The 20,979-nt window shown below is 45.3% G+C and overlaps 1 protein-coding gene across 2 annotated transcripts; it reads left to right on the forward strand.

The window, feature by feature from the left end:
• Positions 1 to 882: 882 nt before the first annotated feature.
• LOC118943890 (cold shock domain-containing protein C2-like) lies at positions 883 to 7,752 on the forward strand. 2 transcript variants are annotated; one of them, XM_036960605.1, is made up of 4 exons: positions 883 to 1,479; positions 3,145 to 3,550; positions 6,041 to 6,163; positions 6,475 to 7,752. In XM_036960605.1, the coding sequence occupies exons 2-4, from the start codon at positions 3,360 to 3,362 to the stop codon at positions 6,635 to 6,637; spliced, it is 477 nt and encodes a 158-aa protein (XP_036816500.1). In that variant the 5' UTR covers positions 883 to 1,479; positions 3,145 to 3,359; the 3' UTR covers positions 6,638 to 7,752. The 2 variants fall into 2 exon arrangements, with proteins under 2 accessions (XP_036816500.1, XP_036816501.1); XM_036960606.1 differs by having other exon boundaries at positions 886 to 1,360.
• Positions 7,753 to 20,979: the final 13,227 nt, after the last annotated feature.

A 20,979-nucleotide genomic window follows, 5' to 3' on the forward strand; every position in this document is an offset into this window, starting at 1 on the left:
GCAAGAACGTTCCTAGAACACACTGGGTATACAATTACGTGATAATGCCTCAGAAGCCGGTGCTTGGAGGATATTGGCACAGGTAATTAGGCCTGAGACGAAGTCGAGGCATCGTTCTTATCCCTTGCTTGCTAGCTAGGCAACTACGGCTAACTTAGTCATGTCAAAAAGTTCAGCCAGAATAACAGCAAAGTAACTGCGTTTGCAATTGTTTAAGCTCTTTTCTAGTGACATTTATTTGGATACATCCATAACAATGAGCTAATAAGGTGCGATTTCGCCTGGCATAGAGAATGTGCTCTCTCATCAGAACGCTGTTGTTCAGAGGAGCTAGCCAACAACACAGCTACAGTAGCACAATCACTTCAAATTGAAGCTGGAAAGACTGCAAATAAGCTGTGTTTCATTTGACCTTTTTTCAATTGACCTTTTTTGTTGTATATGTCCATATGTTTGTATGATTAAATGCTGGTCAAATGTCCTATGAATAAAATTAAAATGTAGTGTCTATATCACCCTGTAGTGGGCCTAGAATACTAGTCTGGGTAACACCTGCCTCTCTATGTCCTTGACCCAATGTTCCCACAACCTAATGAAACATTCTGGGAACCTTTAAAGAACAGACGAGATGTGTTCTGGGAACATTCTTGCAACATCAAGTGAATGGTTTATACAAACATTGTATAATCATCAGCAGACTGGACAGTGTTTATGTTATGAGAACATTTGCCACAACCCAATGAAACATTTAAAGAACATAAAATATGTGTTCTGGGAACACAAAAACAAAATCGAAACTGTAGAAATGATAATGGACCGACATTCACAGTTCTCCAGCTCGCTAATAATCACCATAATAAAAGCTAGACAGTCAGGGAGAATCGAACATTTAAAAACCGATGGATAGAGGGCAATTTGTTTTGCAGATTTTGATGTCGAGGAAATAGAACACATTGTCAGAGCGGCCCTCCATCCGGGCCTCGTTGAAGCCCGAATGCAAAATTAATTTGACTCTCTGCTCTAGAAGTCCTTATGGTCTATTAGACCTATCATGTTATATTTTTTTCACTCACAGTGACTATATCAGAATCTTATCTGACTGCTCTCATACAGTTTTATGTTATTTTTCAACAATATTTATTTGATCAGAGCTCACCGATGTTCACAATTGTTAGCCCACTTCTATGATTAGGACTACTAGGAATTTATAGTCGCCTGGCCTATTACAATATACAAAACATAAACGCACCTGCAGTCTTCATTTTGTCGGCACAGGAACCCCTGTACCCTTCTCTTTCTGCTCCCTAATCATCCAGACAGACCAGCTTGTGCCGCGCCGCCAGCCAGCCACAAGCAATAGGTATTCTCTCCACATGTCTGTGCAGGTTTATTTTTTATTTAATTATATAATTATCGTTATATAACAGTTAAGAGTCAAGACATCTGCACGTTTGACCGAAAACAGCTTGACATTTTACGGTAAGAGCTCGATAAATCAATAGCCTTTAGTTTGAAAGTGCGCTTTAGGCTATATATTTTCTTATCGGTCCTATTTATATACAATTTACCACCCGGGTTAAATATTTATATTCTATGTAAACTGTTATCTTGATGAATCTTTTATGATGAGTAGACTAGCCTTTACATTTTTTTTTTTTTTTTGTGCCGCTTGTACCTTATTTTGAGTGATCAATGTATTCTCCTGTTGTCTCAGCTGGTATGCTACACATGAGAATGTTCTGGAATCAAGATGCCAGTGGGATTAATTTTGGGAGCCAGTGAGAATCTAGACAACATTATATTTGGAACCGCTATTTGACAAATTAAAAAGGATTAGACAAATTAAAGGCGTCCAGAAAGGAAAAGAGCAGCGTCGTGAGTGTCACTGTCTGTGTGTGTAGTGTACTGAATATTTACGTGTCTCCCATGCTGATGATGCTAATGACAAGCAGCCACAGTGCCCTTCTGATTTTGGGAGGCGCAAGGCTAGTTGGGACAGCCTTTCTGTCTAGTTGAAGCCACTCTGGTCCGCCTTGGGGTTTCCAGTGCTCCAAAACGACCCAAATATCAGCGTACTGCCTATAATCCCATTATCTCTTTGATAGGTTTACAGTCACTCTCACCTATAATCCCATTATCTCTTTGATAGGTTTACAGTCACTCTCACCTATAATCCCATTATCTCTTTGATAGGTTTACAGTCACTCTCACCTATAATCCCATTATCTCTTTGATAGGTTTACAGTCACTCTCACTACTTTTACAAGCGGGAATATATAAAATGTTCCTCATGAGACACATACGATTAGATAAACTGTATTGTTATATTAAGGTAGTTGTTATCAATATATCATGATGTGTCATTTAGTAGCTAATAATTCAAGTCAATAATAGTTTTCAAACGGTGTCTTTTTTCTGTGCCAAATTGTGACAGATATGTGTACACCTTCAAGTCAACATTGCACCAGCCTATGTGATGTTGTCATCAGAATAAAACCTGCCATCTTTCTTTGACACATGGATGAGGGACATTTGATTAATCCCTTTCCCTTAAATGAGTTTTGGGATAAAACAGAACACCTCTTACTTACTTAATAAACAATAAAGGATGCCCATTCCTCGTTATTGGATCATTATTGATCTCTACCACACTAAACCCTCCTCCCTAAACCCTGGTATCCACCCTGTCTCCACCCTGACCCTCCAGTCAATAATGGGGCAGACTCTACTCCACCATGCAGGCAGCCATATTTAGATGGTGCCACTTGTCACATAGAAACATGGAGAAGCCCTAGGGATGTGGTCTGCTACACATTTGATTTGACGTCTGAATACAAAATACAGTATAAGAGCAGTAACGTAATGCTACCCAGCTCTATGTGAATAGGGGGTTTGGTATTATAATAATGTATTCAATATTGGAGCTAAGGCTCTACTCGGCGAGGCTGGGTTGTATAGACAGATATTTTGAAAACATTGAGGTCAGTGTTGGTGCTTCAAACCAAATCACTGTGTTATTGTTATTTCACTGAGCGTGTTGTTGTGTTGTCGTCCCTCCTTGTTTTGCAGTCTTTGAGGATTTATTCATATATTTATCTCTCTATTTCTTACACTTTTTTTCTTTCTCTCTTCATCTCTTTCCAGGAAACCTCCAAGCTCCTCCATTGTCCCGCTTTCCAGACGCATCCTAACAGTAATACCACCACCTCCACTACCACCATCACCACCTCCACCACTGACACGCCAACATCACCCTTATCATGCTGGCAGTCTAGGCCTGTCTCCCAAGCTGTGTCCCACTCGAGACTGAGGCAGCTTCTCCCACGGAGCTCCACACCCCCAGGGGAACCACCACAGAGATGGCTGATTCCGACCCCTCGTCCCCCTCCGACCCACCACAGCCTCTGAGCTCCCCCCGTACTCCCCTCTCCCTGTCCTTCCCCTTCCTCAGGCAGGGAAGTCGGGTGTGGGAAAGGGAGAGGAAACCCCCCTTGATGCCAGGCGAGCTACCCAGCCCTCTGCCCACCAAACGCACCCGCACATACTCAGCGTGAGTAGTAATAATCTGTGGTGGTATACAGTGCCTTGCGAAAGTATTCGGCCCCATTGAACTTTGCGACCTTTTGCCACATTTCAGGCTTCAAACATAAAGATATAAAACTGTATTTTTTTGTGAAGAATCAACAACAAGTGGGACACAATCATGAAGTGGAACGACATTTATTGGATATTTCAAACTTTTTTAACAAATCAAAAACTGAAAAATTGGGCGTGCAAAATTATTCAGCCCCTTTACTTTCAGTGCAGCAAACTCTCTCCAGAAGTTCAGTGAGGATCTCTGAATGATCCAATGTTGACCTAAATGACTAATGATGATAAATACAATCCACCTGTGTGTAATCAAGTCTCCGTATAAATGCACCTGCACTGTGATAGTCTCAGAGGTCCGTTAAAAGCGCAGAGAGCATCATGAAGAACAAGGAACACACCAGGCAGGTCCGAGATACTGTTGTGAAGAAGTTTAAAGCCGGATTTGGATACAAAAAGATTTCCCAAGCTTTAAACATCCCAAGGAGCACTGTGCAAGCGATAATATTGAAATGGAAGGAGTATCAGACCACTGCAAATCTACCAAGACCTGGCCGTCCCTCTAAACTTTCAGCTCATTCAAGGAGAAGACTGATCAGAGATGCAGCCAAGAGGCCCATGATCACTCTGGATGAACTGCAGAGATCTACAGCTGAGGTGGGAGACTGTCCATAGGACAACAATCAGTCGTATATTGCACAAATCTGGCCTTTATGGAAGAGTGGCAAGAAGAAAGCCATTTCTTAAAGATATCCATACAAAGTGTTGTTTAAAGTTTGCCACAAGCCACCTGGGAGACACACCAAACATGTGGAAGAAGGTGCTCTGGTCAGATGAAACCAAAATTGAACTTTTTGGCAACAATGCAAAACGTTATGTTTGGCGTAAAAGCAACACAGCTCATCACCCTGAACACACCATCCCCACTGTCAAACATGGTGGTGGCAGCATCATGGTTTGGGCCTGCTTTTCTTCAGCAGGGACAGGGAAGATGGTTAAAATTGATGGGAAGATGGATGGAGCCAAATACAGGACCATTCTGGAAGAAAACCTGATGGAGTCTGCAAAAGACCTGAGACTGGGATGGAGATTTGTCTTCCAACAAGACAATGATCCAAAACATAAAGCAAAATCTACAATGGAATGGTTCAAAAATAAACATATCCAGGTGTTAGAATGGCCAAGTCAAAGTCCAGACCTGAATCCAATCGAGAATCTGTGGAAAGAACTGAAAACTGCTGTTCACAAATGCTCTCCATCCAACCTCACTGAGCTCGAGCTGTTTTGCAAGGAGGAATGGGAAAAAAATGTCAGTCTCTCGATGTGCAAAACTGATAGAGACATACCCCAAGCTACTTACAGCTGTAATCGCAGCAAAAGGTGGCGCTACAAAGTATTAACTTAAGGGGGCTGAATAATTTTGCACGCCCAATTTTTCAGTTTTTGATTTGTTAAAAAAGTTTGAAATATCCAATAAATGTCGTTCCACTTCATGATTGTGTCCCACTTGTTGTTGATTCTTCACAAAAAAATACAGTTTTATATCTTTATGTTTGAAGCCTGAAATGTGGCAAAAGGTTGCAAAGTTCAAGGGGGCCGAATACTTTCGCACGGCACTGTAAGTAGTAGTGTATGTGATTGTGTGTGTGTGTGCATGACCTTGAGAGTGACCTGGTCACTATTGGGGATTAAGGAGCCATTTTGGATGCAAGCCCTGAGAATATTCTGCAGGGGTTAATGTTAGGGAGGCCTGAGAATAGTCAGCAGGGGATAATGTTAGGGAGGCCTGAGAATAGCCTACAGGGGATAATGTTAGGGAGGCCTGAGAATAGCCTGCAGGGGATAATGTTAGGGAGGCCTGAGAATAGCCTGCAGTGGTTAATGTTAGGGAGGTCTGAGAATAGCCTGCGGGGGTTAATGTTAGGGAGGCCTGAGAATAGCCTGCAGGGGATAATGTTAGGGAGGCCTGAGAATAGCCTGTAGGGGATAATGTTAGGGAGGCCTGAGAATAGCCTGCAGGGGATAATGTTAGGGAGGCCTGAGAATAGCCTGCGGGGGTTAATGTTAGGGAGGTCTGAGAATAGCCTGCGGGGGTTAATGTTAGGGAGGCCTGAGAATAGTCTGCAGGGGATAATGTTAGGGAGGTCTGAGAATAGCCTGCAGGGGATAATGTTAGGGAGGCCTGAGAACAGTCTGCAGGGGATAATGTTAGGGAGGCCTGGGAACAGTCTGCAAGGGATAATGTTAGGGAGGCCTGAGAACAGTCTGCAGGGGATAATGTTAGGGAGGCCTGGGAACAGTCTGCAAGGGATAATGTTAGGGAGGCCTGGGAACAGTCTGCAGGGGATAATGTTAGGGAGGCCTGAGAACAGTCTGCAGGGGATAATGTTAGGGAGGTCTGAGAATATTCTGCAAGGGTTAATGTATGTTGTTTTTCTGCTGTGTGTCTCAGGACGGTGCGGGCCAGATCAGGCCCAGTGTATAAGGGCGTGTGCAGGACCTTCTACAGGTGCCAGGGTCATGGCTTTATAAAGCCCTCCAACGGTGGAGAGGATATCTTTGTACACATCTCTGAGTGAGTGGTTCTGAAGCATTAAGTTTATAATTGTATGATAAAGCAATAAGGTATATTGTGATTATAATATCTGATATTATGTACAGCGCATAGCGGTATAACACTTGTCAGTCCTAAAGTGTTTTAGTGTAGATTATAATTGTCAGTTCTAAAGGGTTTTGGTGTAGATTATAATTTTCAGTCCTAAAGTGTTTTGGTGTAGATTATAATTGTCAGTCCTAAAGTGTTTTGCTGTAGATTATAATTGAACCTAGAATGTCCGAGACCTAGAGAGGTCTGCAGTCTCTCATAAAAATTATCTCCCTCGTTAGTATCGATGGGGAATATGTTCCGATGGAAGGCGACGAGGTCACGTACAAAGTCTGTTCCATCCCCCCCAAGAACCAGAAGATGCAGGCGGTGGAAGTGATCATCACCCACCTGGCCCCAGGAACCAAGCATGAGACCTGGTCTGGACAGATCATCAGCTCCTAGACCTCCACCTGCACCTTCAGAGAGGCGGTGTGGGGAAGAGTGGAGGGTGGGGTTGGGGAGGGAAGGTGGGAAGGAGCCTGGATAGGTAAAGGGGAGGGAAGAGGGAGAAGTGGAGTCCAGGGTAGGGAGAGAAGGCAGGGAAGGAAGGAGCCTGGATAGGTAAAGGGGAGGGAAGAGGGAGAAGTGGAGTCCAGGGTAGGGAGAGAAGGCAGGGAAGGAAGGAGCCTGGATAGGTAAAGGGGAGGGAAGAGGGAGAAGTGGAGTCCAGGGTAGGGAGAGAAGGCAGGGAAGGAAGGAGCCTAGAGAGGTAAACGGGCAAGGGGAGCAGAGGAAGGAGTGAATAAGTAAAGGGGTTGGAATGTGGTATAAGGCTTAAGATGGTTTTACGTAGGTTTCAGTTGGAATGTGAATGAGGAAAAGTAAATGATTTAATTTTAAGAAAAAATATCAAGGTTAACTTTGATTTAAGATTAAAGGTTGATGGTTTATTTAAGACAATTTAAAATAGCGGGAGTCGAGTAAGTTTAATAAATCACTGTTGTAGGGAAAACGTGAAACAGAGCATCAAACCTTCCTAAATTGTATTGTTTTTATTCATACTTTTGATTGATTGACTTATTTATTTTCCATTTGTTATGACAGGTGAGGTAGATGTTGTTGATCAGATTATTTATAAATGTGTGTTTTTGTGCCAATGTATACCTGGTCTAACCCATTACACAATTCACTCTGATGATACTGCCCTGGTAACACCTACTCATTCAGTCTAATGTTGACCAATGACCATTTATTCATATTTGTAACAGAGTTACTGATGATTGCTATATGTGGTTCAAACCCCACTTTTTATCATTAAAACCAATGCTATCCAGATTAACAGACACGTCTTTTTATCATTAAAACCAATGCTATCCAGATTAACAGACACGTCTTTTTATCATTAAAACCAATGCTATCCAGATTAACAGACATGTCTTTTTATCATTAAAACCAATGCTATCCAGATTAACAGACGTCTTTTTATCATTAAAACCAATGCTATCCAGATTAACAGACACGTCTTTTTATCATTAAAACCAATGCTATCCAGATTAACAGACATGTCTTTTTATCATTAAAACCAATGCTATTGTCACGACTGCTGCCGAAGTCGTTGCCTCTCCTTGTTCGGGCGGTGCTCGGCGTTCGACGTCACCGGTCTTCTAGCCATCATTGATCCTTTTTTCATTTTCCATTGGTTTTGTCTTGTCTTCCCATACACCTGTTTTCAATCCCATTCATTACCTGTTGTGTATTTAACCCTCTGTTTCCCCTCATGTCTTTGTCAGAGATTGTTTTATTGTCAGTGTAGTGTGATTGTTGTATAGGTGTGCGTCGGGTCCTTGTACCCATGTTTATGTACATTTAGTGTTATGGAGCATACTCCGTGGACTTTATTAAAAGACTCCATTTTACACTCCATTTGACTCTCCTGCGCCTGACTTCTGTTATGGGTGTAAGATGGCACAGTGATGCCATCTGTTGGTAAATGTTCATTACTGCAACTCTTGTGTTTTACCGGGGTGCTTGAGATACCCGGATGGGTTGTGATGTACTGAACAAGACTGGTTACTCGCATCAATGCCTCTGTCTCGTCATTTAGCATTCAAACATGGTGTCAGAAGTGGGATAACTAACCATGCTTTCCGCAAATTAGAGTCACCTGCTCTGGTTTACAAACAAATGCTTATTTGTGTAAAATTTCGCCAGGAATTGGCCTTAAGCTAGAGTGAGTTTGCTAGTTAGCTTCAGTGTTGTTAGCACCGGTTAGACATGGCAGCGAACATTCCCCCTCCCGCCGTTATGAAGCTCAGCGGGGATTGGATTGGAACTGGGATACGTTTAGAGGTGAATGGGAGGACTATGCGCTAGCAACGGGACTTCTGGAAAAGGAAGATGAGGTAGTGGCTGCCACTTTGAGGACTATAATGGGAACTGAATGCCGACACGTATACAAACACAACCTGAACCTAACAGCAGCACAGCAAGGTAACGCTATAGCTATTCTTGATGCTCTTGAACATTACTTTACGCCAGCAAAGAACGTCATCTACGAGCGTTATGTTTTCGGTCGTTGCAAACAGGAGGACGGGGAGTCCATTGACAGCTTTGTCACTAGGTTAAGGGAAAAGGCAGCTACATGTGACTATGGTGCTTTAAGAGATGAACTGATCAGAGATACGATTGTGCTTGGCATAACGGATGAGGGCACCCGCAGACGTTTGCTGAGAGAACGTGACCTGACGCTGGCCTTGGCAGTGGAGACATGCCGTGCAGCAGAGCTTACTGATATACGGATGAGGTCCATGGAGCTAGAAAGGCAACATACGGACAATGTAAATGCTACATTCAGGCAGCCAGTAAAGAAATTCCCCTTTGCCACAGCTAATGCTAATACTACAGCCAACTCTGCAGTAGACAACCCCAATACATGCCGATATTGTGGCATTTCTCATGGACGAGGAAAAGAACACTGCCCAGCCTATGGAAAAATATGCAAATCCTGTGGTACAGCTAATCACTTCGCAAGGGTCTGCATGAAAAGCAAGAGAAAGGAGGGTAAAGTGCACTCCATGGAAACAAACACAGATGAAGGGAACGACAGCACAGAGGATGTATATGCTAGCGAGTGCATAGGGGCAGTGAGGGCAAAAGGACAAAAGTGGTTTGTCACTCTGCTACTTAATAATAAACCACAGCAATGCCAGCTAGATTCAGGGGCCACATGCAACGTTATGAGCCTTAAAGACAAAAGGAGGCTTGCGCCCAGAGACAAACTCACACAGAGTAGCACCAAGCTGAAACTGTATTCAGGCCAGTTCATGACCTCTTTAGGCCTGTTTGTGACAGAGTGTGTTTTACGTGGCCAGAAATACACCCTTGAGTTTGAAATAGTTGAGGCTAGTCAACAGCCATTACTGTCAGGTTCTACATGCGAGCGCCTTGGACTTATTAACTTCACCATCCCAGCTGATCTTAACATTATAGACAAAGTCCAGGCTGGGCCCCTGAGCAAGGAGACACTCCTAAGCAAGTACCATGATGTCTTCAACGCACCGGTCGAGTCAGTTCCTGGGGAAGTCCACTTTGAGTTGGACGCAGAAATCCAGCCTGTCCAGTGTGCACCCCGCAATGTACCAGTGGCCATGAAAGCAGCTACGAAGGCTCAGCTTGACAAATACGAAGCAGATGGCCACATCATATCCGTCACCGAGCCTACGGACTGGATAAGTAATATGGTTATCGTCAAGAAACCAGACAAGCTACGGATATGCATTGATCCTAAACACCTCAACCGGGCTCTGCGACGTTCACATTACATTATGCCCACGTTGGAGGATGTTCTTTACAAGCTCCCAAAGGCCAGAGTCTTCACGCTCGTGGATGCCAGAGATGCCTTTCTGCAGTGCAAGCTCGACGAGCCCAGCAGCTACATGACCACCTTTTGGACACCCTGGGGCAGGAAGAGGTGGTTGAAGCTTCCGTTTGGTGTCTCCGTGGCTCCAGAGGTGTATCAGCGGAAACAGCATGAGCTGTTGATGGGACTTAGTGGCGTGGAACCCATAGCAGATGACATTCTCGTAGTGGGCTGTGGGGACAGTGATGAGGAGGCAGAATGTGACCATGACGCCAAGCTGCTGGCCCTGATGGTCAGATGCAGACAGGTCAAGCTAAGGCTAAGCATAAAAAAGCTTCAGTTTAAAGTGCCAGAGGTCCGCTTTCATGGGCACATCTTGTCCTCCACCGGATTGAAGGCGGATCCTGAAAAAGTGAAGGCTGTCTTGGAAATGCCCCACCCATCTGACGTGAAGGGAGTGCAGCGCTTCGTCGGATTCGTCACCTACCTGGCCAAATTCCTACCGCGGCTCTCTGAAGTGTGTGAGCCACTGAGGAGGCTCATGGACAAGGACACCATCTGGCATTGGCTCCCAAAACATGACGCAGCGGTGAGGGAAATAAAACAACTGGTCACCCAGACACCTGTACTGCGATACTACAATGTGTCAAAACCTGTCACGATTCAGAGTGACTCAAGCCAGTATGGACTTGGCTGTTGCCTCATGCAGGAGGGCCAGCCTGTGGCATTCGCCTCTAGGGCACTCACCCCAACAGAGCAGAACTATGCCCAGATAGAGAAGGAGTGCCTCAGCATTGTGTTTGCATGCCAACGCTTCCACCACTACCTGTACGGGCGCGACAATATTACCGCAGAGACCGATCACAAGCCCCTTATTGCTATATTCAGCAAGCCTCTCCTGAATGCCCCAAAACGACTGCAGAGCATGCTACTGGCCCTACAAAACTACAACCTCAAGGTGGTGTATAAGCCAGGGCCAGAGATGTATGTGAGTGACACGCTCAGCAGGGCTACTGCATCAGGCACTCACACACGCTCCATGCATGAACAACACGCAGTGTGCAGCTTGCAAACAGAGCAAGTGGATGTTGAACACATCAACCAGGCTGACTACCTTAATGTTACGGACCAGCGCTTTATACAAATCAGACAGCACACAGACAGGGACGGGCAACTCCAGGCATTGAGGTCTGTGATTCTGATGGGCTGGCCCGACTGCAGGGAAGAAACTGCTTTAGCCGTCAGAGAATATTGGCCAATCAAAGAGGAGCTCAGTGTTCAAAACGGAGTGATATTCAAGAGTCAGAGAGTCGTTATTCCCCGGTCTCTGCGCCCTGAGATGTTGGCACGCGTGCACTCAAGTCACATAGGAGGTGAGGCCTGTTACAGACAAGCACGTGACACACTGTATTGGCCAGGAATGCAGAGTGAAATTAAAGACTATGTCAGTAAATGCACAATCTGCAATGAATATGCCATTGAGCAACAGAGAGAGACGATGATGTCCCACGAGCTACCGATGCGCCCCTGGCAGATAGTAAGTCTAGATCTCTTCCAGCACAGTGGCAAAGACTTTCTGCTGGTAGTCGATCATTACTCAGACTTTTGGGAGATCGACCTCCTCCCCGACCTCTCAGCAGAGACAACGATCAAACGCTGCAAGGCTCAGTTTGCCCGCTATGGACAGCCAGATAGGGTAATTTCAGACAATGGACCCCAATTCTCAGGAGTTGAGTTCCGAAAATTTGCTGCAGGATGGGAATTCGAGCACGTCACTTCATCACCACGACACCCAAAAGCTAATGGGAAGGCAGAGTCCGCAGTAAAAATCGCAAAGAACCTCTGCAAAAAGGCTCTGCAAGAGGGCAAAGATGCCTGGAAAGCAATCCTGCAGTGGCGCAATACCCCGACAGAAGGCATGGACAGCAGCCCGGCACAGCGCCTCATGGCACGGCGCTTAAAAGCAGCTCTGCCAGTAGCCAGCACTCTCCTGGAGCCATGTGTGGTGACAGACGTGCTGGTGAAGCTACGTCACAGAAGACAGGTCTCCAAGTTAATCTACGACAAATCAGCAAAAGACTTACCTGAGCTCAGGGTGGGTGAAACGGTGCGAATGAAGCCACTACCAGGGGACCGGGCAGGCCTCTGGAGACTCGGATCCTGTGTACAGAAAGTGGCACCACGCTCCTACTTGGTCGAAGTGAATGGATCACTGTACCGTCGTAACAGGGTTGACCTTCGGATTGCTGAGCCAGCACCTACTCAGAACCCTGATGGTCAAAGGGGTCGCATGACAAAAGACAGAACCCCAGCAAGTCACATGGGGCCTGAGGCACTGGGCGAAGAGCCAGGGGATCACAGGTCGGCCGCTCCCTCACCCATCAATTCTCCCCTTAGACATTCAGGTGACACGCCTGTGCGGGAACCCGCAGTCCTCGCAGACAAGCCCCCTGTCTTTTCACGATGCGGGCGTCTGTCCCAGCCACCAAAAAGACTTAATCTGTAGGTTTCCCATCAGGGATTGTTGACAGAGATAAAAGTGAAGAGAATATCAAAATGTGTTGTTGTTCTGAAAAAAAAAAAAAAAAAAAAAAAAAATACTAAACTGTTCATGTTGGAAATTGTTACTAGGTTTGTTTTGTTAGTGAATTGACACCTCCTGTCCTATTTTATTAAAGGGAAGATGTTATGGGTGTAAGATGGCACAGTGATGCCATCTGTTGGTAAATGTTCATTACTGCAACTCTTGTGTTTTACCGGGGTGCTTGAGATACCCGGATGGGTTGTGATGTACTGAACAAGACTGGTTACTCGCATCAATGCCTCTGTCTCGTCATTTAGCATTCAAACAAACTTCCCTGCCACCTATTACATCTACGCATGACAGAATCTCTGACCAAATATATGAAGTCAGCAGGAGAGGACACTATGCCCATGGAGCTGGAGGAACGCGTTCAGGAACAAGCTAGGGAGATTGACGTTATCAGCTCCGTCATGGATCACATTGCCATGAAAATGGATCGCTGGGAGAGACAGGGAGTTTCTCCAGCGCCACCACCACCACAACCGGAATCTCCCGTGAACGATTTTTCCTCTCCGGAATCGAGGATCCATTTATCCCTACCTACGGGATACAACGGAGATACTGCCGGCTGCCAGGGTTTCCTCCTTAAACTGAACTTGTATCTAGCCACGGCCTCCCCAGTACCATCTGACCGTGAGAAGAGTTACGCCCTCGTCTCATGCCTCACCGGGAAAGCCCTGGAATGGGCCAGCGCTGTGTGTAGTAGGGAGGTTGCGGCGCTGGACCATTTTGAGGAGTTCACCCGCCAATTCCGGATAGTATTCGATCACCCACCTGAAGGCAAAGCAGCGGGTGAGCTTCTCTATCATCTGAGGCAGGAGACGAGGAGTGCACAGGATTTTGCCTTGGAGTTTAGGACCTTGGCTGCCGGCGCTGGATGGAGCGACAGGGCCCTGATCGACCATTACCGTTGTAGTCTACGCGAGGACGTCCGTCGGGAGCTGGCCTGTAGAGACACCACCCTCACCTTCGACCAGCTGGTGGACATGTCCATCAGGCTGGACAACATGCTGGCTACTCGTGGACGTCTAGATCGGGGTCTGGTTGTTCCATCCTCCCGCACCCTCTCTCCCGAACCTATGGAATTGGGAGGGATGGTGCGCAGGGAGACCGGAGGGGGTTCCCGCTCGAGCACCATTCAAGGTCGCAGAGAGCACACTGCTGGTCGGTGCCGGGTTGGTTCCTCTGGGAATAGAGAGGGCATGCAGGGCATTCTGGCGTCACCCCAGGTGAGTAGGCACCATTCTCATCCAGAGCCCTCTGCTGCACTAATGTTTGTCTCTGTCTCTTTTCCTGACTTTTCACTGCATTCCCAGTATAAGGCGCTAGTAGATTCGGGTGCGGCTGGAAATTTCATTAATAAAAGTCTAGCTCATAGTTTAGGGATCCCTATTGTTCCTGTGGATATGCCTTTCCCTATTCATGCCTTAGATAGTCGACCATTAGGGTCAGGGTTTATCAGGGAGGTAACCGCACCTTTGTGTATGATAACGCAGGAGGGTCACAAGGAGAAGATTAGTCTTTTCCTTATTGATTCTCCTGCGTATTCTGTGGTGCTAGGCCTACCCTGGTTAGTTTGTCATAACCCCACTGTTTCTTGGCCACAGAGGGCTCTCACAGGGTGGTCGCGAGAATGCTCAGGTAGGTGTTTAGGGGTTTCCGTTGGTGCTACTACGGTGGAAAGTCCAGACCAGGTCTCCACCGTGCGCATTCCCCCCGAATATGCCGATTTGGCTCTCGCCTTCTGTAAAAAGAAGGCGACTCAATTACCACCCCATCGACTGGGGGATTGTGCGATAGATCTCCTGGTAGACGCTGCATATCCCAAGAGTCACGTGTATCCCCTGTCGCAAGCGGAGACGGAGGCTATGGAGACATATATCTCTGAATCCCTGCATCAGGGGTTCATTCAGCCATCCATTTCACCCGTCTCTTCGAGTTTCTTTTTTGTGAAAAAAAAGGATGGCGGTTTACGCCCGTGCGTTGATTATCGAGGTCTTAATAAAATCACAGTGAAATATAGTTACCCGCTACCTCTGATCAATACGATTATTGAGTTAATGCACGGGGCACGTTTTTTCACAAAATTGGATCTCAGGAGTGCGTACAATCTGGTGCGTATTAAGAAGGGTGATGAGTGGAAGACGGCATTTAGCACCACCTCAGGTCATTATGAGTACCTGGTCATGCCATATGGGTTGATGAATGCTCCATCAGTTTTCCAATCATTTGTAGATGAGATCTTCAGGGACCTGCACGGGCAGGGTGTAGTGGTGTATATTGATGATATTCTGATATACTCTGCTACACGCGCCGAGCATGTGTCCCTGGTGCGCAGGGTGCTTGGTCGCCTGTTGGAGCATGATCTATATGTCAAGTCTGAGAAATGCTTGTTTTTCCAACAATCCATCTCCTTCCTAGGGCATCGGATTTCCACTTCAGGAGTGGAGATGGAGAGCGACCGCATTACAGCCGTGCGTAATTGGCCGACTCCAACCACGGTAAAGGAGTTGCAGCGTTTTTTGGGGTTTTCCAATTACTACCGGAGGTTTATCCGGGGTTTTGGTCAGGTGGCAGCTCCCATTACCTCACTGCTAAAGGGGGGCCCGGTGCGCTTGCAGTGGTCGGCTGAGGCGAACAGGGCTTTTGAGCACCTGAAGACTCTGTTTACTTCTGCGCCTGTGCTGGCTCATCCGGATCCCTCTTTGCCATTCATAGTGGAGGTGGACGCATCCGAAGCTGGGATAGGAGCAGTGCTCTCTCAGCGTTCGGGTACGCCACTGAAGCTTCGCCCCTGTGCTTTCTTTTCTAAGAAGCTCAGCCCGGCGGAGCGAATCTATGATGTGGGGAACCGGGAGCTGTTAGCTGTCGTAGAAGCTTTGAAGGTGTGGAGGCATTGGCTTGAGGGGGCTAAACACCCTTTTCTCATCTGGACTGACCACCGCAATCTGGAGTATATCCGGCAGGCAAAGAGATTGAATCCTCGCCAGGCAAGGTGGGCCATGTTTTTCACTCGTTTTGTGTTTACTCTTTCTTACAGACCAGGCTCCCAGAACGTTAAGGCAGACGCATTGTCTCGGCTGTATGACACAGAGGAGCGGTCCATGGATCCCACTCCCATACTCCCAGCTTCGTGTTTGGTGGCGCCAGTAGTGTGGGAGCTGGACGCGGACATTGAGCGGGCGTCACGTGCAGAGCCTTCTCCCCCTGAGTGTCCAGCTGGTCGTCTGTACGTTCCGTCTGCTGTACGCGACCGATTGATATATTGGGCTCACACGTCACCCTCCTCTGGTCATCCTGGGATAGGTCGGACGATGCGCTGTCTTGACGGGAGATACTGGTGGCCCACTTTAGCTAAGGACGTGAGGATTTATGTTTCTTCCTGCTCGGTGTGCGCCCAGTGCAAGGCTCCTAGACACCTGCCCAGAGGTAAGCTACAACCTCTACCCGTTCCTCAACGGCCGTGGTCACACCTGTCGGTGGATTTTTTGACCGATCTTCCACCTTCACAGGGTTACACCACGATCCTGGTCGTTGTGGATCGGTTTTCTAAGTCCTGTCGTCTCCTCCCTTTGCCCGGTCTCCCTACGGCCTTACAAACTGCAGAGGCCCTGTTTACACACGTTTTCCGGCACTATGGGGTGCCTGAGGATATAGTGTCTGATCGGGGTCCCCAGTTCACATCAAGGGTCTGGAAGGCGTTCATGGAGCGTCTGGGGATCTCGGTTAGTCTTACCTCAGGTTTTCACCCCGAGAGTAATGGGCAGGTGGAGAGAGTTAACCAGGATGTGGGTAGGTTTCTGCGGTCTTATTGCCAGGATCGGCCGGGGGAGTGGGCGAAGTTCGTGCCCTGGGCAGAGATGGCTCAGAACTCGCTACGTCACTCCTCCACTAACCTTACTCCCTTTCAATGTGTATTAGGGTATCAGCCGGTTCTGGCTCCTTGGCATCAGAGCCAGACCGAGGCCCCTGCGGTGGACAATTGGTTTCGGCACGCTGAGGAGACCTGGGAGGCAGCCCACGTCCACCTTCAGCGTGCCATAAGGCGCCAGAAAATTGGCGCAGACCGTCGCCGCAGTGAGGCCCCAGTGTTCGCACCAGGGGACAGGGTCTGGCTCTCGACCCGAAACCTGCCCCTTCGCCTTCTCTGCCGGAAGCTGGGTCCGCGGTTTGTGGGGCCGTTTAAAGTCCTGAGGAGAGTGAACGAGGTATGTTATAGGTTACAACTACCCACTCATTACCATATTAACCCCTCGTTCCATGTGTCTCTCCTCAGGCCGATGGTGGCTGGCCCGCTCCAGGAGGCTGAAGTGCGTAATGTTCCTCCGCCTCCTCTAGACATCGAGGGGGTTCCGGCGTACTCTGTTCGATCCATTTTGGATTCGAGACGTCGGGCGAGGGGCCTTCAGTACCTCGTGGACTGGGAGGGGTACGGGCCGGAGGAGAGATGCTGGGTTCCGGTGGAGGACGTGTTAGATCCTTCCATGTTATCAGAATTCCACCGTCTCCATCCGGATCGCCCTGCACCTCGCCTTCCGGGTCGTCCCCGAGGCCGGTGTCGACGCGCAGCTGGAGCCGCGCGTCAGGGGGGGGGTACTGTCACGACTGCTGCCAAAGTCGTTGCCTCTCCTTGTTCGGGCGGTGCTCGGCGTTCGACGTCACCGGTCTTCTAGCCATCATTGATCCTTTTTTCATTTTCCATTGGTTTTGTCTTGTCTTCCCATACACCTGTTTTCAATCCCATTCATTACCTGTTGTGTATTTAACCCTCTGTTTCCCCTCATGTCTTTGTCAGAGATTGTTTTATTGTCAGTGTAGTGTGATTGTTGTATAGGTGTGCGTCGGGTCCTTGTACCCATGTTTATGTACATTTAGTGTTATGGAGCATACTCCGTGGACTTTATTAAAAGACTCCATTTTACACTCCATTTGACTCTCCTGCGCCTGACTTCCCTGCCACCTATTACATCTACGCATGACAGCTATCCAGATTAACAGACATGTCTTTTTATCATTAAAACCAATGCTATCCAGATTAACAGACACGTCTTTTTATCATTAAAACCAATGCTATCCAGATTAACAGACACGTCTTTTTATCATTAAAACCAATGCTATCCAGATTAACAGACACGTCTTTTTATCATTAAAACCAATGCTATCCAGATTAACAGACACGTCTTTTTATCATTAAAACCAATGCTATCCAGATTAACAGACACGTCTTTTTATCATTAAAACCAATGCTATCCAGATTAACAGACATGTCTTTTTATCATTAAAACCAATGCTATCCAGATTAACAGACACGTCTTTTTATCATTAAAACCAATGCTATCCAGATTAACAGACACGTCTTTTTATCATTAAAACCAATGCTATCCAGATTAACAGACACATCTTTTTATCATTAAAACCAATGCTATCCAGATTAACAGACATGTTTTTTTATCATTAAAACCAATGCTATCCAGATTAACAGACGTCTTTTTATCATTAAAACCAATGCTATCCAGATTAACAGACACGTCTTTTTATCATTAAAACCAATGCTATCCAGATTAACAGACACGTCTTTTTATCATTAAAACCAATGCTATCCAGATTAACAGACACGTCTTTTTATCATTAAAACCAATGCTATCCAGATTAACAGACACGTCTTTTTATCATTAAAACCAATGCTATCCAGATTAACAGACACGTCTTTTTATCATTAAAACCAATGCTATCCAGATTAACAGACACGTCTTTTTATCATTAAAACCAATGCTATCCAGATTAACAGACACGTCTTTTTATCATTAAAACCAATGCTATCCAGATTAACAGACACGTCTTTTTATCATTAAAACCAATGCTATCCAGATTAACAGACACGTCTTTTTATCATTAAAACCAATGCTATCCAGATTAACAGACACGTCTTTTTATCATTAAAACCAATGCTATCCAGATTAACAGACACGTCTTTTTATCATTAAAACCAATGCTATCCAGATTAACAGACGTGTCTTTTTATCATTAAAACCAATGCTATCCAGATTAACAGACGTGTCTTTTTATCATTAAAACCAATGCTATCCAGATTAACAGACATGTCTTTTTATCATTAAAACCAATGCTATCCAGATTAACAGACACGTCTTTTTATCATTAAAACCAATGCTATCCAGATTAACAGACACGTCTTTTTATCATTAAAACCAATGCTATCCAGATTAACAGACACGTCTTTTTATCATTAAAACCAATGCTATCCAGATTAACAGACACGTCTTTTTATCATTAAAACCAATGCTATCCAGATTAACACACACGTCTTTTTATCATTAAAACCAATGCTATCCAGATTAACAGACACGTCTTTTTATCATTAAAACCAATGCTATCCAGATTAACAGACACGTCTTTTTATCATTAAAACCAATGCTATCCAGATTAACAGACACGTCTTTTTATCATTAAAACCAATGCTATCCAGATTAACAGACACGTCTTTTTATCATTAAAACCAATGCTATCCAGATTAACAGACACGTCTTTTTATCATTAAAATCAATGCTATCCAGATTAACAGACACGTCTTTTTATCATTAAAACCAATGCTATCCAGATTAACAGACACGTCTTTTTATCATTAAAACCAATGCTATCCAGATTAACACACACGTCTTTTTATCATTAAAACCAATGCTATCCAGATTAACAGACACGTCTTTTTTTTTCTTTAAATGGACATACGCTGTTGTCAATAGTCTCATACTTTCATCATGCAGTGTCCTTGTTTTAGCCTTTTGTAAACATAATTAGGGTTCTATGCATGTTTAATTACATGTTTGAGTGTGACAAAAAATATATAGTAGCTAGTGTACTACATAACGCTCTTCTTCTGTTGGGAAACTGAAGTTTCACTGTGTTCAAGAGCACTTTTTCTGTTGAATCACTGGGACTAGCGGCTTGTCATTCCTACTGTATTATTCACATACCTGTGTGAACATTTGTTGATTATTTGCATTAATAAGTTAACTTGTGGTCAAAAAAGTTTATTAGTAATTAAAATATTGCTTATTACAATGGTATGTAATATTGATGGTCCATTAGAGGGCAGACAAGGACAAGTAATCCTCAACCAATTTCTGAGAAATTCAAAGGTATACACAACACAGTACTTCACAAACCAGGTGAACTCTCAAGCTCTTTAAAGTGAGGGTGAAGTAATGGCTAAACCTGACCTGTTTTAACCCCTGATGTCATGCATCATACAGTATTTTGGACGATCCACTTTTTGGCACTGTAAATCCAAGATAGATAAGCCACTGCTTCGGTTTAAAACACGGTATAGATCTAAATCTTTCCAGTTATTTTTTATGAGGATGTCAATTTTGCTTCTGTCTAATCTATCCTCCAGACTGCCAACTATCCTCCAAGCCAGCATCAAAAATAAAATATCTTAATTAATTAAATAATTAAATACATACAGTTGAAGTCTGAAGTTAACATACACTTAGGTTAGAGTCATTAAAACTTGTTTTTCAACCACTCCACAAACTTCTTGTTAACAAACTATAGTTTTGGCAAGTCGGTTAGGACATCTACTTTGTGCATGACACAATTCATTTTACCAACAATTGTTTACAGACAGATTATTTAATGTATAATTCAGTGTATTACAATTCCAGCGGGTCAGAAGGTTACATACACTAATTTGACTGTGCCTTTAAACAGCTTGGAAAATTCCAGAAAATAATGTCATGGCTTTAGAAGCTTCTGATAGGCTAATTGACATAATTTGAGTCGGAGGTGTTCCTGTGGATGTATTTCAAGGCCTACCTTCAAACTCAGTGCCTCTTTGCTTGACATCATGGGAAAGTCAAAAGAAATCAGCCAAGACCTGCACATGGGGACAATGATCATAGTTTTTGGAGAAATGTCCCCTGGTCTGATGAAACAAAAATAGAACTGTTTGGCCATAATGACCATTATTATGTTTGTGGGGAAAAGGGGGAAGCTTGCAAGCCGAAGAACACCATCCCAACCGTGAAGCACGGGGGTGGCAGGATCATGTTGTGGGGGTGCTTTGCCGCAGGAGGGACTGGTGCACTTCACAAAATAGATGGCATCATGAGGAAGAAAAATGATGTGGATATATTGAAGCAACATCTCAAGACATCAGTCAGGAAGTTAAAGCTTCGCAAATGGATCTTCCAAATGCACAATGACCCCAAGCATACTTCCAAAGTTGTGGCAAAATGGCTTAAGGACAACAAAGTCAAGGTATTGGAGTGGCCATCACAAAGACCTGACCTCAATCCTATAGAAAATGTGTGGGAAGAACTGAAATGGTGTGTGCGAGCAAGG

The sequence above is a fragment of the Oncorhynchus mykiss genome, chromosome 23 (genome assembly GCF_013265735.2).
Source record: "Oncorhynchus mykiss isolate Arlee chromosome 23, USDA_OmykA_1.1, whole genome shotgun sequence".
NCBI lineage: Eukaryota > Metazoa > Chordata > Actinopteri > Salmoniformes > Salmonidae > Oncorhynchus > Oncorhynchus mykiss.